The sequence below is a fragment of the Myodes glareolus genome, chromosome 5 (genome assembly GCF_982192425.1).
Source record: "Myodes glareolus chromosome 5, mMyoGla1.1, whole genome shotgun sequence".
NCBI lineage: Eukaryota > Metazoa > Chordata > Mammalia > Rodentia > Cricetidae > Myodes > Myodes glareolus.
Genome location: NC_142030.1, coordinates 13,709,763 through 13,725,113, shown reverse-complemented (window position 1 = coordinate 13,725,113; position 15,351 = coordinate 13,709,763). Strand labels below are relative to the sequence as shown.

The window sequence follows — 15,351 nt, the reverse complement described above, 5'->3', positions numbered from 1 at the left end:
CTCAATTGTTCTGCCTAACGAGATGACAGAAATTACTAAACAGGAAGCTAAGCAGTATGGTGGGAGACTAGAACTTACAGAGAAAGAAGTCACAGAATTCTAAGAACGAAGAGCATGTGTTCAATATGGAGTAGCTTGGGTTGTTTCAGTGTAAGTCCGGAATTCATTTTTCTTGGAGGCTGTCTGCCTCATGTTTATTATGTGTTTGGATGGGTCTGTGTGTATGTTGTATGAGAGCTCACAGTTAGGGAAAGGGGCTTAGGGTCTGTCTGGTTGGTGTAGAACACAGATGGGGAAAAGGCAGAGCAAGAAGATCCCTAACCTCCTGGAGTAGAGGAGGCGCCTTCACCTCTCAAGAGGTTTGCCCCAAGTGTGGCTTCACTTTCATCTCGGTACTTCCGCTAACATCTGGCTTGCACGCCTGTATATTCACAGTCAGCACATGTATGTTTTGATGGTGCAAGAAGGAGCTGGGAAAGCAAGTGGGGAAAACCTTTATTCTCCTAGAGCAGAGCTTGGTAAACTGCGCCTGTTCCTGTAAACAGAATCTTACTGTAGCATGACTGTCTTGTCTTTTATGTTTCCTGGGGCTGTTTTACCTCATGGAGTGGAATGTTATGCTGTAGAACCCACAGGAAGCATAGTGCCTTATATTTGTATTTTCCAGGTCTTCAGGAAAAAGATTGCCCGTCTCAGCTCTGGAGACCGGAAGCAACCTGTCAACAGTGTATTAAATCAGCCCTGCTCAAGGCACAAAGGACAAAGGTCCACAGTTACCTCAAACTCGAGGAGAACTCATGCTTATTCCACAAGAAAAGGAGTGAGGTCTAGCGTGTTCCTCCTTTCCAAGTAGTATGGCAGAGTGACAGACCTGGGCTGGCGCTGTGGCAACTCCTCTTGCCCATGGCTTCCCTGCCTGCTTTTTTGATTATCTGTGTTCAACTTTAGTCCAAAATCAAATGGAAAATTCTGGAAAGAAATAACTCGTATGTCTTATGTGTCATGAAGCATGGTGAAATCTCATACCATGCTAACATCACAAATGATCCTTGCTCAATGTCCTGTGTTGTGCATCCTACCTACCTGTTCCCGACTCACTAGCTGTCGAGTGTACAGAGGGACTGTTGCATGTGACAGCCCTGGTGCTAAAATGGCCCTGATGTAGCAACCAAACTCTGGGCCATGATGCTTACGTCATTTCCCCATTTCATCTCATCACGGAAATGTTCTATCACCTCATCAACGGGTGATTGAGCATGATGAATACTCTATAGAAATACCTCATCTATAAAGCGGGGGGGGGGAGAAATTATCAAGAGTAGGTTTTGTTTTTACTGTCTACTGGAAAAGCATACATTTCATCAGCAATGTTAAATGATAAGACATATTGAGAAGTGAAGTCCCCTTTTTAATCCAATTTTAAACAAATCCATTTACATATCAATAAAGCTGAAAAATCTAGAAAGTTACTTTAAAATTTTCATTACCAATAATTTCTGAGAACCATAAAGCCAACCACATTTTTTCAAGCAGGGGCCTTGCCAAAATATGTGACCATTCTCCTGGACCAGAACCCACAGTTCAACAAAGATACAACACTCTCAACAGACAAGCAAAGCCCTACAGTTTAAATTCCTAGCTGCTTCAAATGGAAAAATGGGAAAAATACATAGAACATATGAATTATACATCTTACTTTGTGACTAAAAAGGTACATATTAAGAAAAAATAAGTGCGGTTGAACTAAAATACATGTTGCCAATAAGCAATCTGAGAATTTCAAATGCTGCTATAAAAATGTGTGGCACAACTCTTTAAAAAGTTTTCCAAGCCTGGTGGTGGTGGCTCACGCCCTTAATCCCAGCACTCGGGAGGTAGAGGCAGGAAGATCTCTGTGAGTTCGAGGCCAGCCTGGTCTACAAAGTGAGTTCCAGGAAGGCTCCAAAGTTACAAAGAGACCTTGTCTCAAAAAGAGAAAAACCCTTTTTTTTTTTTAAAAAAAAAAAGTTTTCCAAATGTTCTAAATCTTTGGAACCCACAATAGCCCCAGGGTGGCAGAGGGACCGGATGTGGACCCCAGATTAGGAGCACAACCGGATATTGCAGCAACTGCCCTTCATGAAAGCTCAATTCCATTCTCCAAGACAGATACTTTGATTACAGATTACCTCCAGTGCTCAGATTCTTTAGTCAGTTATGGTAGCTGTTACATTTAATTTGTTCTTGATTTGGGGCTCAGCATGGTCTCTGAAGCATGCTCTTCCTTGAGGCATGGATTACGACCACGATGGCGCTCACGTTCTGCCTGCAGCCGCTGCCGCCCTCTGACCAAGGCCTCTAGGTACCACTGCGCCTCCTTCACCAGCTGCTGCCGCTTCTCCAAGCGGATTCTCACAGCCTCCACCTTGCGGTACTCCTGACTCAGCTGCCGAAGCTCCTTCCGTAGCTGCTGGTTCTCTCTGTGAAGGCTGCCACAGAACTCCAAATGAGCCTGCTTGCAGGCCAGCGCCAAGGCCCTGTACTCCCTCCCAGGCCCCTTGGTGCTGCTGTGTCCCAGCTCCATCAAGCGCAACTCTTCCAGCTCCTTCTCCATCCGGGCCTTTTCCCGCAGAAACTGGAAGTGTGCCTCCCGGTCCTGGGCCGCTGTCTCACCTCGGATTTTCTCTTTCTCTTTCTTCAAGGTCTGCATCTCCCCATCCTGCCACTCCTTTACCGTGTAAACAGCCTTCAGTGCCTGCAGCTGCTGCTGTAAATCCTGCTGGGTCTTTCTGCCCTGCAGGAGCTGGGCTTGAAGGGCTGCATTTCTCTGGGCGTATCTGGACGCCAGTTCCTGCCTCCTCCGTTCTATCTCGCCACATTCTTGGGCACACCGCTTCCCCAGGGCCTCCTGCTTCTTTTCATACTGCTCCTTGTTTTTACACAGGTATTCCAGGAAAAACTGGTTTTCAGCCTGCACACGGTATTTCTCCTCGAGTAGCTGCCTGCTGTCCTTCAGCAGCCTTTCCCGCCGGCATTTAGTTTCTTGGGTTTGCTGGCTCAGCTCCTTCAGCGCCACCACTGTCTTCCTTTTCACCCGTTTCTCCAACCTCGTTAGCAACTTCGGCTTGAGAAATGTAGTTAAAACAGTAAGGTGTGGTGTGAGCGGAGGGCTACTTCGAGGGCTCTGGGCAAGCATGCTCCGGAATCCCCAGGTCAGGGAAGGTGATGGCAAGGGAGCAAGCCCAGGTGGTGGCTGTCACTCCAGGACACAGCGTCCTGAGCAGTTCCCAAGGTTTCTCCCTCTGGTGGTCAAGGCGACCAGGCTAAACCCAGCCTGCCAGGAAGTTGAAAGGCTCGTTGGGAGCAGCGTCAGAGGCTGTCCAAGGCTGGCCTTGTTCTCTGGGAATTCATTAGGAACCTAGAACTCCTGGCTTCAAGCTGGCCAACTGTGTACTGAGAATCCCTCTTATCTTTGCCCTCCTGGGGCAGGTAGACTAACTCCCATTTCACGGGTCTGTTCTGGAGGTTAAATGCCAGTATGCCTAGTATTTTGAAGATTGCCATCACCCTCTCCAGCCAGCTCGTCACTGTGTTGTGGCTGGGCAGTGGGTTTTATACTCGGCCCCATGTGCTTTTCTGCTTCTCTTCTCTTTCTGTTAAAAAGTCCCACTGATTGTTGTCCAAACCAGTACCAGCAGGTTCAGACAGATGGTGGGGACAGTGTTTGTCCTCGTGTTGTTCCAAGTGGGGTGGAAAAAACCGGCACTGCCTGATTTTAGAGTTTGCCAACACACTGAGACCAGATTCCAAGTCCAGACCTCACTGCACAAGGAGGGGGGTGGCTGAATTTAATAGGGGTTCTAGGCCAGGCCTGAACAAGCTTCTGTGGTCCAGCACCAGTAAAGTCCATATAGAACATCAAAGATGATTTAGGACAAACAGCACCCCTCGAGATTTCTGAACCAGGTTTAAGATTCTAGAGAATTAGTTTCTGTGGATATATGGCCGCGTCTTTAAAGGACTACTCTCTAATTACCTCCCCTCCCCTTCACATAGAAACCATCTGCCAAATGCTTAGGAAGCTCTTCATGTGGAAGAAGAAACCCTCGGCTGAAACCCTAACTCGCTTACGTGGCTACAAAATCTGCCCAGCCTCTCACAGTTGACCATGCAGGGAACATCCGTGTCTTCTACCCTGTTTTTCTGTGAGCTGGGAGCATGCAGTCCACACCAGGAGGGCTCTTTCTGCAAACCCAGTTCCCAGTGGTGTCAAAGTTAAGGGAGACTTCAGAGTCTCAAAGTCTTTATCCTTGACTACAAATAAGACCACTTTGAGTTCTTGGAAACCATTGTCACAGTAAAGCTGACAGTCAGTATTGGCCTAGCTTGCACTAAGCACCACGTGTCTTCATGTACATGTATTTGCAGTCTTCAGCATGTGCTAGAGAAGTGAGACCTAGTATTCCCATTTTACAGACAAGAACATTGAGGTTCTAAGAAGTAACATCCTTATCCAGGACCATAGGGAGTTGGGTCTGTCCATCTCCATAGCCACTGACCCCGCTGGCTCTCTTGGCAAGACTGTTACGCCCTTACAGAGAGGTAGATCAATAATTCCCTAAGTGCCCCAGGATCGTCCCAGGTGTGGTTTCTCAGACTGTTCCCGTGAGGTTGTGATTTGGGTGTGCTAGACAGGAAAGAGGGACCTGCAGCTGATTCAATGACATCAGAGAGTTTGAGACACACAGTGGTCATATCCCCTCCTCCCATTAATCCCAAGTCACAACTCCGCCTGTGGCAGATGTGCTGGAAATGTGAAGCCTCACGGCTTCTAGAGTCACTGTCCCTGTGAAATCTAAATATAAGAAGACACAAAGCCCCAATTGGGTAATAGCTCTGCTTCCTGTGGTCTGCCTTGATTTCCTGGAGACTCAGGATGTGAGACACAGACTAAAGCCGGTAACTGGGATAATTGTGGTAAATCATCTGTCGGAGAGTGGCTTTAGCAGATGCCAGCTGTGAACAACAGCCCAGATCAACCACACGAAGCCTCAGCGTGACGACACAAGCCGAGTTCTCTGGTCGTGAGACGAACACACTGACGATTGGCTGTAGGCAGTTACAGAGAAGGTGCTACGGTCACCAGCCAGGAAACGGGCTGGGAAAGTGATGGGTGCATAGGCTGCTTCCCTTAGAGCAGCTCCCAGACTTGAGGAACAGAAAGGACACTGACGCCACATGGAGACACAGGATTCAAAAGGTTTTTAATTTAAATTTAGATTGAAAACACGAGAAGTCCCTTCATGCAGAGGCAATTACAAGGATCCAAAGGAAACTGTGAAACATGTCCACCCCCAGGCACACAGCAAAACTTTTTCAGAAATAAAGTAGAACGAAAGGCGGTTTTGTCTACTGTGTTCTGAATGGGCACACAAGATGAAAGTCTATTTCCTGGGTATCTGGAATGAAAACATCTGGTCCTGCCGTCACCCCGAGAGTCCTTTCTGTTGGCGTTGGCTTGCTTTAATCATTCTTTCTAACAATTCCAATCTTTCTTGTTTAGAAGATGTGTCTGTTGGAAGAATTAGGTTACGATGTATGTGATAAAGAGACACAGTAAAATTGGCTTACAGAAGGAAGACATCCTGGGCTGGGAGCTGGATCGGTGGGAGTGTGAGGGTTTTGAGTGGGGACCCCAGCACCTACATAAAAGCTAGGGACAACAGCACACATCTGTGGCCTTAGTGCCGGGCTACATGGGACAGGTGCTGGTGGAGACAGGCATCTCTTGGAGCTTGTTGACCCTGTCTAGCTGAAGCGGTGAGCTCCATGTTCAGTGAGAGGCTGTGTCCTGAAATCAACAAGATGCACAAAATTAGAGGGAAGCACCTGACGTCAACCTCTGGCCTTCCATACCTGTACACACGTATGTGTGCGTGCATGCACATGCATACACGCACACATACACACAACGTTCTGAGGAATGTCCAGTGCAAACAAGGCTGTTCCTAGTCTCAAGGGCTCAGGTTTCTCTGCTGCTTCCGTCCCCCTATTCTCCCACTGCCGTGCTCACCTACTCCAGACGACAGAAAAGGTGGCAAGGGCTACCTGTCTGCCATCTTTTAAAGGCATTGCCTGGAAGTTGCTATATGATACTTCTGACCCCCTCTGTTTGTCCAGCGTAGTACTTGGCTACGTGACAAGGAAAGACGGACATGTGTGTACATTGCCAAAGAGTGCTGCTTTTGACAAGGCTAATGACTTTAGTTCCATCCCTGAATCACATGATGGAAGGAGATAATCAACTCCTACAAGCTGTCTGCTGACAGCCACACATGCATCATGGTATGTATGGGTTCTCTCTTTCTCTTTCTCTCTCTCTCTCTCTCTCTCTCTCTCTCTCTCTCTCGATGATCTTATCAATGATGTAGAAGGGAGAAATGGCTAGTGACATCAGCAAACAGTCAAACAGTCATTTTTCCATAAATCTGTGTGTCCCATCCCAAAGAAACAGGTCATATATGATTATATAGGTACGATACTATGTAAGGTAGGATTGGGTGACCATGGCATCTTGGGGTAAGTCTTTCTTTTCTGTTTCCTCTGCCTCGGTGCACATAGGGATAAGATGTTCTTCCCCATCTTTATTCAGTCATCACACCCCCAATACCACCTCTCACCAGGTGTCTTGGAAAAGCTTGTGCCAAGTGCTCACCAAAACTACTTGCATCTTTTAAGTTCTTCTGGATCTCATGAACGTGTTAGTTACGAGTTCAGAAAAGAAGTGCCCACTCTGTACATTGCCAGGAACATTCTGGGAGGTAGATGTTTCCTGGTACCCAACCAGCAGCTCCATTGGTAATTCCACTACCGGCTCCACCCACATGGAGGCTTCCCATCGTGCTATGGATCTTACATGCCTACAAGGACAAACATTGTTCTGCCCATCATCTTTCATCCAGAGTTTAGATTTGATCATCTAGTGGGTCTAAGGATATTATGATGGGACAACTTTGGGGAGACGTTACCCAGCACAAAGGGTTGAGTTTCCATTCAGTAGGCATTTGCTCTTTGCCATTTGTGAGGAAGATGGACTTGTCAAACCCATTTTGCAGATGAGGAAACAAAGGCAGCAGCTGCTGGTTCAATGCAAACCCCAGCTCATAAGTAAGTGATATAGTCAGGTTTTAGGTGTTCATTTCTTCCCACTCCAGGGAGAGCTCACACTCCCTACCTGTTGTCTGAAGTTTCTGTCCTGCCAGGTCCTGCAGGCATTAAGTTCCAAAGAGTCACACAGAGATCTACATTAATTATAAACTGTCCCATTAGCTCAAGCTTCCTATTAACTAATTCTTATAACTTACATTAGCCCATAATTCTTCTCTGTGTTAGCCATGTGGCTTGGTACCTTTTCGACCAGGAAGTCACATCTTGCTTCCTCTGCATCTGGATGGCAACTGAAGACCTGACTGTTTCCTCTTCCTTGAATTCTCATTGCCCCGCCTCTACTTCCTGCCTGGTTGCCCCACCTATACTTCCTGCCTGGCTACTGGCCAATCAGGGTTTATTTAAAATACAAGTGACAGGGTACAGACCATTGTCCCACTGCACCTACCCTGCACCCTCCCATTTTAGAAGGCACTTCCCAGACACACCCATTAGGCCAACACACTTCTTGATGCTGTTCACAACTAGACAAAGCCAGAGCAGAAGTACCTGGCTGTGCCTACTGCAAGAGCAGGGTGCTTCCTAAGCAAGGCAGAGGACTTCCACGCTGCATGGATCCTGGTTAATTGCTCCAAAGCAGAGTCCGCCCAGTGTTAGCCTGCAAGTGGCAAGTCTGTTTCCGGTAGGTGTTCATTTCCCTTTAGAATTCCTCTTCTCTTGGTGCTTTTGAACAGTGCTGCTAACGAGCCAGCCAGGGTGTCGAGTAAGGGATAATTTATTCCCTTCTCCTGAAGCCAAGGCTAGCATCTCCTTGATGACAGATAATCTTTTCCCACAGGGACAAAGAGCAAAACTCAGCATCCTAACGAGTGGCCTGCCCGGGTGTCATGACTAATGCTTGTCTTGTGAAGTGAAGAGAAAGGCCTTATTCCCAGACACACTCTGTGTCTTCTGAAAGATGTTGACTCTAGGCTTGGTCCCTGGGGATACCAGCTAACTCTGAATATTTTTCTGGGGCTGATGGCTTAGAAAACCACATGGGGCTTTGTTTGTTGCTTCCTCTTCACCTTGTTTTAACTTTTGACATTTGGGTAATGTAGCCAATTTGCTCATTGCCTCAGTACCAAGTTAGATCAGGGAGTAGGGGTAGACTTCATCAGAACAACAATGGCAGTTCTTTAGTCTAGATCAGTTTCTCTGCATGGTTCAGACTGTTTAGAAGGGGGAAAATTCATTGTTTGAGAGATAACATACAACCTCATGGAAATAAGACTCTAAAGAAATTTCTCCATTGTTTACAAAGTGGTCTCTGTAAGATAGTAAGCAAAACAGCTAGTGACACAAATCTCTACAATTTGTGGGTGTCAGGTTGAGCAAATAAAAATACACAACATTAAATCTGAATTTCAGCTCAACATTTATCTTAAAAATTACTTGATATTCATGAAATTCAACGTTCAGTCATATACTGCATGGCTTAGTAACAGAGTACTTGCTTAGTAAGTCTGAGACCCTATGTTCCATCAGAGACACACAAAGACACACACACACACACATACACACAGAGAGAGAGAAAGAGAGAGAGAGAGAGAGAGAGAGAGAGAGAGAGAGAGAGAGAGCTCAAATTCAACTGAAATTTCTGGACTTTATCTAGCACTATGACTTATGATTAAAAACCTATAGCTGATTTTGTTTGCTTAATGGGTATTTTTAGCCATGTTATATATGCATAAAACTGAGGTAGTCAGATAGTTCCCTGCTTAGCCAGGATGCTGAGGCAGGTGCATCTCTGAGTTTGAGCCTAGTATGGTCTACAGAGAAAGTGAGTTCTAAGACAGCCAAGGCTAAACACAGGGAAACCCTATCTCAAAAAACAAACAAAGAAACAAAGAAACAAACAAAACCCAAAACCCTGCAACAACAAAAACAAACTCTTGTTTCTTCCATTACTCCCTTGCCTCATTTCCCAGTCCCAAAGCAACCAGCTTTTGCTCCTCCAACTTTTTTTTTTCTTACTGGCTAGGGGATGTTTAACTGGCTATTTCTAAATGTCACACTTGTGTCATGACGCCTTGATTCTCAGCTTCAGATATTATGTGTCGACTTCCTTTGGAGGGCAGGGTGAAAATTCAAGCCCTGGTCGATTGCCCTCAGGTTCGCCTCCCTCCTCTACAACCTCTCAATATATTTATGCAATATTGATCTGCTCTGTACCTCAGGCTTAAACTGTTGTTATGGATACTATGTTCACAGCTGAGCTGTTTCCATTTCCTTTGTAATGTAACTTTTTGTCGCTTTTGTTTATAAGGCGAACAGCTGTCTGTTTTGCTTGCTTTTCAAAGGGTTTCTTACTACCATGTCTATAAACTCTCTCCCAGTGGTACATGTCACTGAATATTCAAAACACATAGACTCCTCTTTCTTCCAGTCTCCAGTTTCAATTGGTTGATCTTTTGGCCACCTGCATCTGGGAATCTCCCTGCTTCACCCACTTGCCAGCTTTCTGTTACTGTAACAAATACCCGAGACAAACTTACTTAAAGAGAGGAAAGGTTCCTTTCGGTTCACAGTTGGACAAGTTTTTAAGTCCCTGTTGATTGTCCCTGTTCCTTTGCAGGTATGCCAACCCCACATATCACAGTGGGGAAGCAGAGACGGTTCATTTCATAGTTCAGTGGGAAAGAAGACAAAGATTCCAAAGTCCAGTGGCTCCATTTGAGGGTAGAGTCCCAATGACCTAAAGACCTCCCATTAGATCCTGCCACTCAGAGTGACACCTCCCAGAAGCATCTCAGGTTGGGGATCAAACCTTTAACACAAGGGACTTTAGGAGCCTTTTAGGTCCACATTGTAACAACGATTATTTGGGGCACTCTCTCAGTCTCTCTGTCCTGGATCCCTGGGATGATGTTCTCATTTTTGGCTCTCACTCTAAGCTTGATGTAGTATATCTTTCAATAAGCCCTTGATAGCTACTTGGAGATGTTAGAGTGAAAGGGTCAATGAAAACCAGCAGTGTCTGGACCGTGGCTGTAGTCCCTGCCACAGGGCCTTCCCCTTGCTCTGCACTTCCCCATCTCCTCTTCCTTCCTTCCTTCCTTCCTTCCTTCCTTCCTTCCTTCCTTCCTTCCTTCCTCCCTCCCTCCCTTCCTCCCTTCCTTCCTTCCTTCTTTCCTTTCTTCCTTCCTTCCTTCCCTTCCCCTTCCTTTCTTCCTTCCTCCCCTCCCTTCTTCCTTCTTTCCTTCCTTCCTTCTTTCCTTTCTTTCTTCCTTCCTTCCCTTCCCCTTCCTTCCTTCCTCCCCTCCCTTCTCCTTCCTTCCTTCCTCCCCTCCCTTCCCTTCTCTTCCCTTCCCTTTTCCTCCCTTCCTCCCTCCCTCCCTCCCTCCCTCCCTTCCTTCCTTTCTTCTTTCTTTTCTAAGACAGGGTTTCTCTGTGTAACCTTGAACTCACTTGGGCAGTGGTAGCTTGCACACACCTTTAGTCCCAGCACTCAGGAGTCAGAAGCAAGCAGGTCTGAGTTCAAGGCCAGCCATCATTTTCTCTAATGAGTTGATCAGCACTAATGAGTTGATCAATGGAGGACACTGGATTGGAAGCAGCAGGCCCTGATGTCTTTTTGGCCCAGCTCTGGAGAGACCCTTAGCCCCTCACGTCCTCTGAGACCCGGTTACAGAACCGGATTGTCTGAACCCAACTGACTTCCATTCTTCCAAGCGAAACTGTCTGAATGGAGAGCCATTAAAATGTCATTATAAGCAGCGGAAGCTGGGTGTAGAGATTTAGAGAGCAGCTCCAGTCGTGATGAGTAATGGAGGTAAGAAGACGCTTGCTTTTGAAATTTGTTTTTCTACCCTCTCCTGCAACAGTGATTAAATAAAGCGCTTAGTGGTTAAACGACTTGATTCACTCCTAATGAGTGTGGATCGTTGTGAAGACAGATTCGTTCTCTCTGTCGGGATTGTAGCTTGACAGAGGAGGTTCCTGCTTCCTGAACCAAAGCCTCAACTATTTGTTCATTCATTTTTCTGTACCCAAGAGAATAACCTGGTACAGATGGGAATCTGAGTGGTACTTTTTCTGGTGCACCAGAAGGTAGCATGACCTGGACATCACCAGGTCTGGCCAGAGCTAACACATAAGAGTCACATGGCTTGGCTCCAAGCTGAAACAATCTCTCTGTCTTTCTGTGTGTCTCCCTATCTGTCTTTCTGTGTTTATATCTTTCTGTCTGTCTATCTCTAATACCCTTCCTTTACTTAAAAAATTCATTGTTCTGTACTTTCATAAGAGGAGTGAGGATGGCTCAGCCTGTTTTGTGAATGGAGAGAATGACACAGATAATTCACACCTGGGTTAAGGAGAACATAAACACGGAGAATTTCTGCTGAACCACATGGCTGACATGAACTTGATGTTGCACAACTGAGAAACCCTGAGCATGGAGCTGAAGACACATGGTCAGGATGAATACCAAAAGAGTCCTCCTAGTTAGGGGAAACCAAGTCGCTATTGTGGACTTTTAAAAAAAGATTCTAAAAATGTATTTATATGTATGTGTGAGCCTGCCTGGGTTTATGCACACACATGCAAGTGCCAGAGGGGGCCTGAGAGGTTGTTGGATTCCTGGGAACTGGAGTTACAAGTGGTGTTTAGCCGCCTGATGTAGGTTCTGGGAACTGAACCAGGATCCTCTGCAGTAAGTATTCTTAACTGATGAGCCATCTCTCCACCTGAAAATAATAATAAAAAATGTAATATAGCTGCTTGCATGGTATATCTCTCTGTCCTACTCTGAGGTGAGAATCCCATATGAAATTACTTTTATTAAAGAAAGCACAACTTGGAAGGCTCCGATCTGGGTTGATAACAGAAATTTTGAAGGTGAAAACTGGCCGTTTCTGCCCTGGACAACTAGATAGAATAGTTCTAATTTCTGATGAAGAGAAGCAGAAATTGAAAATCAAAGCAGGAAAGAAGTGAAGGAAAGATATATGATACCAAATGTTAGGTGACAAAGAATATTTAGCCACATATCCTTCAAAATGGCTGCAAATCCAATAAAGACCGCGACGCTGAGAATGATGGATGTGCACACGCATGGGCAAAGATGGATAAGCCAGCTATCAGGAAGTCACTTGGGAATCTCAGGGGCTCGCCGGCCTGCTCTCTGCCTGCTCAGGCACAGCCTTGCCCCCCATTCCATCCTACGTGATAACACCCATTCTCAGAGGCCTCTCCTGGGGGAATCCCCTCTCTGATGGGTGCTTGTGACACACATAGCTGGTCTCCTGACGCTGCAATGGTTTGCACAGCCTGTTAGTAGAGCACTGCTTTAGAAACCACGGTGTTTGTTTTTGTAGCCCTTGCAAATGCCACAGATGCTTGAAAATGGCACATATTTTGCAAATAATTGTTGGATGGCTTAGTAAGTGGCTTTTATTGTTTAATGCTCCTACCATCTTGCTTTGGGGTTGTAATTTCTAAAGAGCATGCACACACTTACCTAGTTTGCTTGATGGATCCTATTATAAGCAGGCAGGGTGAGTGATAGCGTTTAGTAGAGTTGGGAAAGAAAGTTCAATCACTTTCTTTCAATGTTCTACAGGAGGAATGATGTAGCTCGATAGTGCTGGCTGTTGTGCAACAAGAAAAAAGTAGAGTGTCAGAGATCTTGTGAGATTCTAGAAAAACTTCTAGGTCACATCTATAGTCCTCCTAATTATCTTTAATTATGAGCAGATGGCCTTGCTTCCTGAGCCAGAAACTATGAAGCCCACATACCTATAGATGGGACTATCTCTCAAGGTTATAAGCCCACTAATAATAACCTGATAGGTACAAAACCACTAGGAGCAACATGAAACTGGCAAATCCTTTCGTGTTCTTGTCCCTGCTGTGGGCGATTGACATCGTCAAGATAAAATCCCAGTCTGTCATTATCTGTCTGAGACAGGCTTGATACAATATAAGGGCTGTGTTAGAAAAGGGTGGGTACTGGGCCCTAAAGTTTCTGTCTTTGTTTTGGGGTGTGCGAAGCTGCCACAAACTAAAATTTCAAGAAGGAAGTGGAGGAAAATGGACGAGCAGTTTAAATTGAGAGCTGCTGTTTTTCAGTATCTACTCTTATCCCTGCCTTCTGATAGGAGGTCCGGCAATTTGCCTAGGAACCCTCTCTCGCTCCACATAATTAGTCCCGGGGAGATGGGCCTCCTGGAGATAGGCAGTCATGCTGGACAAGTTCCCAGGTATTCATGTGACCACTGCCTGGCCAGGGAGTATCTCTGTCTCTCCAGCCACAGTGATTGGCTTGGGGTTGCATATGAGATCAGTATTCCTCTAGTGAACTGTTGGGGCAGAAAGGCATTCCCTCTAGTAGGGATGCTAGAAGGTGGATTTAAGCCAGACTTGATCGGAGGTCACTGTGGATTGGTTCTGTCTGAGATAAGCCATGGGGTTGATGAGCAGCAAGTCGGCCGTGGTCTTGGTCTGGTGGCCTACTTTGTGTCCCCGGATACAGTTGTATCTAATATCAGTTCTACTTCCATGGGACTATTCCGGTTTTATAAGCCAACACTTCTGCAATAAGCTAGCAAGCCTCTCTCTTTCAAGTCAATTGGAGTTCTATTTCTGTTTCTTGTTTGCTTTCATGACTCATAATCCTGACCAAAGCATGCAACTTGCGGTGGTGTGGGAGAAGGTGATCTGGAACTTGGGAAAGCAAGGCTGAGAAGTTGTTTTGATGGGGTTCTGTATGTCCCAGCATCGGGGTGGGAAACAGGGAAGGAAGGAAGATTAGAATTCACACGTCTTATGAGGATGACGTGGGCGGGAAGTGCGGAGGCAGCAGCGATTGATACAGCTAAACAATCCATGGAAACATCATTTGCTGCCTCTGCAGGTGGGCACGGTGCTGCGAGCGGCGTGCAGGAATGGTTGGCGAAGACGTGTGCTTGCTGCCGTCAATTGAAAATTAGACCCAAAGCTAATTGCTGTTGCTTTGCCTGTATCCGAGGAACATTTTGCTACAATCGGAGTGAGACGTGCCACTGGGATACGACCCAGGTTTACCCAGTGCAAACACTCACCACTCACTTCCCTGTACCTTTAACATATAAGAGAGGCGAAGAGAAGGGAGCTACCAAACAACACAGCAAAACTAAACGACTCTGCCAACCAGAGATTCTTCAGCTGAGGCCCATGCTTATGCATTAGACTCCCCGGCCCCTTGGAAGTATGTACAAAAACTGCACTTGAATGAATCTTTCTGAGGAGAGGTTCTGAGTAGGAGAACAAAGGGAGTTTATTGAACCTGGACCATGCTGACCAATCAGCTGCTGCCCTGGGTAAATTAAGGCTCGAGAATGAACAACTCCCCTCCAGTCTCCGAGTGAAAAAGCCCTGAGGAGTGGAGCCCCAGGAGCTGAGGCCGCCATAAGGAGGGAGGCAGACATGGCACCATCCACCTGCCAGGAGAAAGGCGGGACAAACACGGCATGAAGACTCATGGCCCTAGGGACAGACTATGCCGTGTCCTCTGAGTCATGGCGTCTTACCAGTGCTACGCTCAGGTGGTATGTGATGCTGTGATCCCTTGCTGTGTTCCCTCTTACCATCTATGATAGGCTTCTGGTGTTTGTAGGGCCCTGTGTCCTCTGTTCTGTTTTTCAGAAATAAACTGTAGTTGGTGTCAATTATAATGAGCAGATCCAGAAGGAATTACAGAAAAAGAAAAGTTGGGCTAATTGTTCTGGGTCCCTTTCAGCAATAAGCATTGTTGATTCTTTGATTGACAGGAGCATATTATGACTTATCATTAACAGCTTTTTTTTTTAATGTCAAAATGGTACAGGTTAAAGCACATTATACCCCAGCTCCAAAGCCATGTGATGCTTGTCAGCTTGGAAATTGCATTGCCACAGTTTGAGTGGAATTTTCTTAAAGGTGCCTTCATCAGTGCGACCCACTAATACTCGTGTTACGCTTTACAACTGTTTTGTAATAATTTCAGACTTAAATAGCAGCACAAAGAGCTCTCTCAGGTGCCCTTCACTGAGAAGTCTGCCTTTGTTCCGTCGTCCTCTCTGTACCCCCGTGCTCGCCTCTGTCTGCACACACGCAGTCACTTCTGAAATGCTTGAGGGTGAGTATCGGCCTCAGCTGAATTCGAGCCCACACCGCTCCCCAACATAACCCAGGGTCCATGCC

General features: G+C 46.2%; 1 protein-coding gene across 1 annotated transcript; it reads right to left on the bottom strand.

The window, feature by feature from the left end:
* Positions 1–1,387: 1,387 nt before the first annotated feature.
* LOC125403766 (coiled-coil domain-containing protein 121-like) lies at positions 1,388–3,315 on the bottom strand. Its single transcript, XM_048439316.3, has one exon. The coding sequence runs from the start codon at positions 3,173–3,175 to the stop codon at positions 2,213–2,215; it is 963 nt and encodes a 320-aa protein (XP_048295273.3). The 5' UTR covers positions 3,176–3,315; the 3' UTR covers positions 1,388–2,212.
* Positions 3,316–15,351: the final 12,036 nt, after the last annotated feature.

Excerpts from the sequence above, each read along its gene's own strand:
- LOC125403766 (XM_048439316.3), bottom strand. The coding sequence starts at position 3,175 with ATGCTTGCCCAGAGCCCTCGAAGTAGCCCTCCGCTCACACCACACCTT.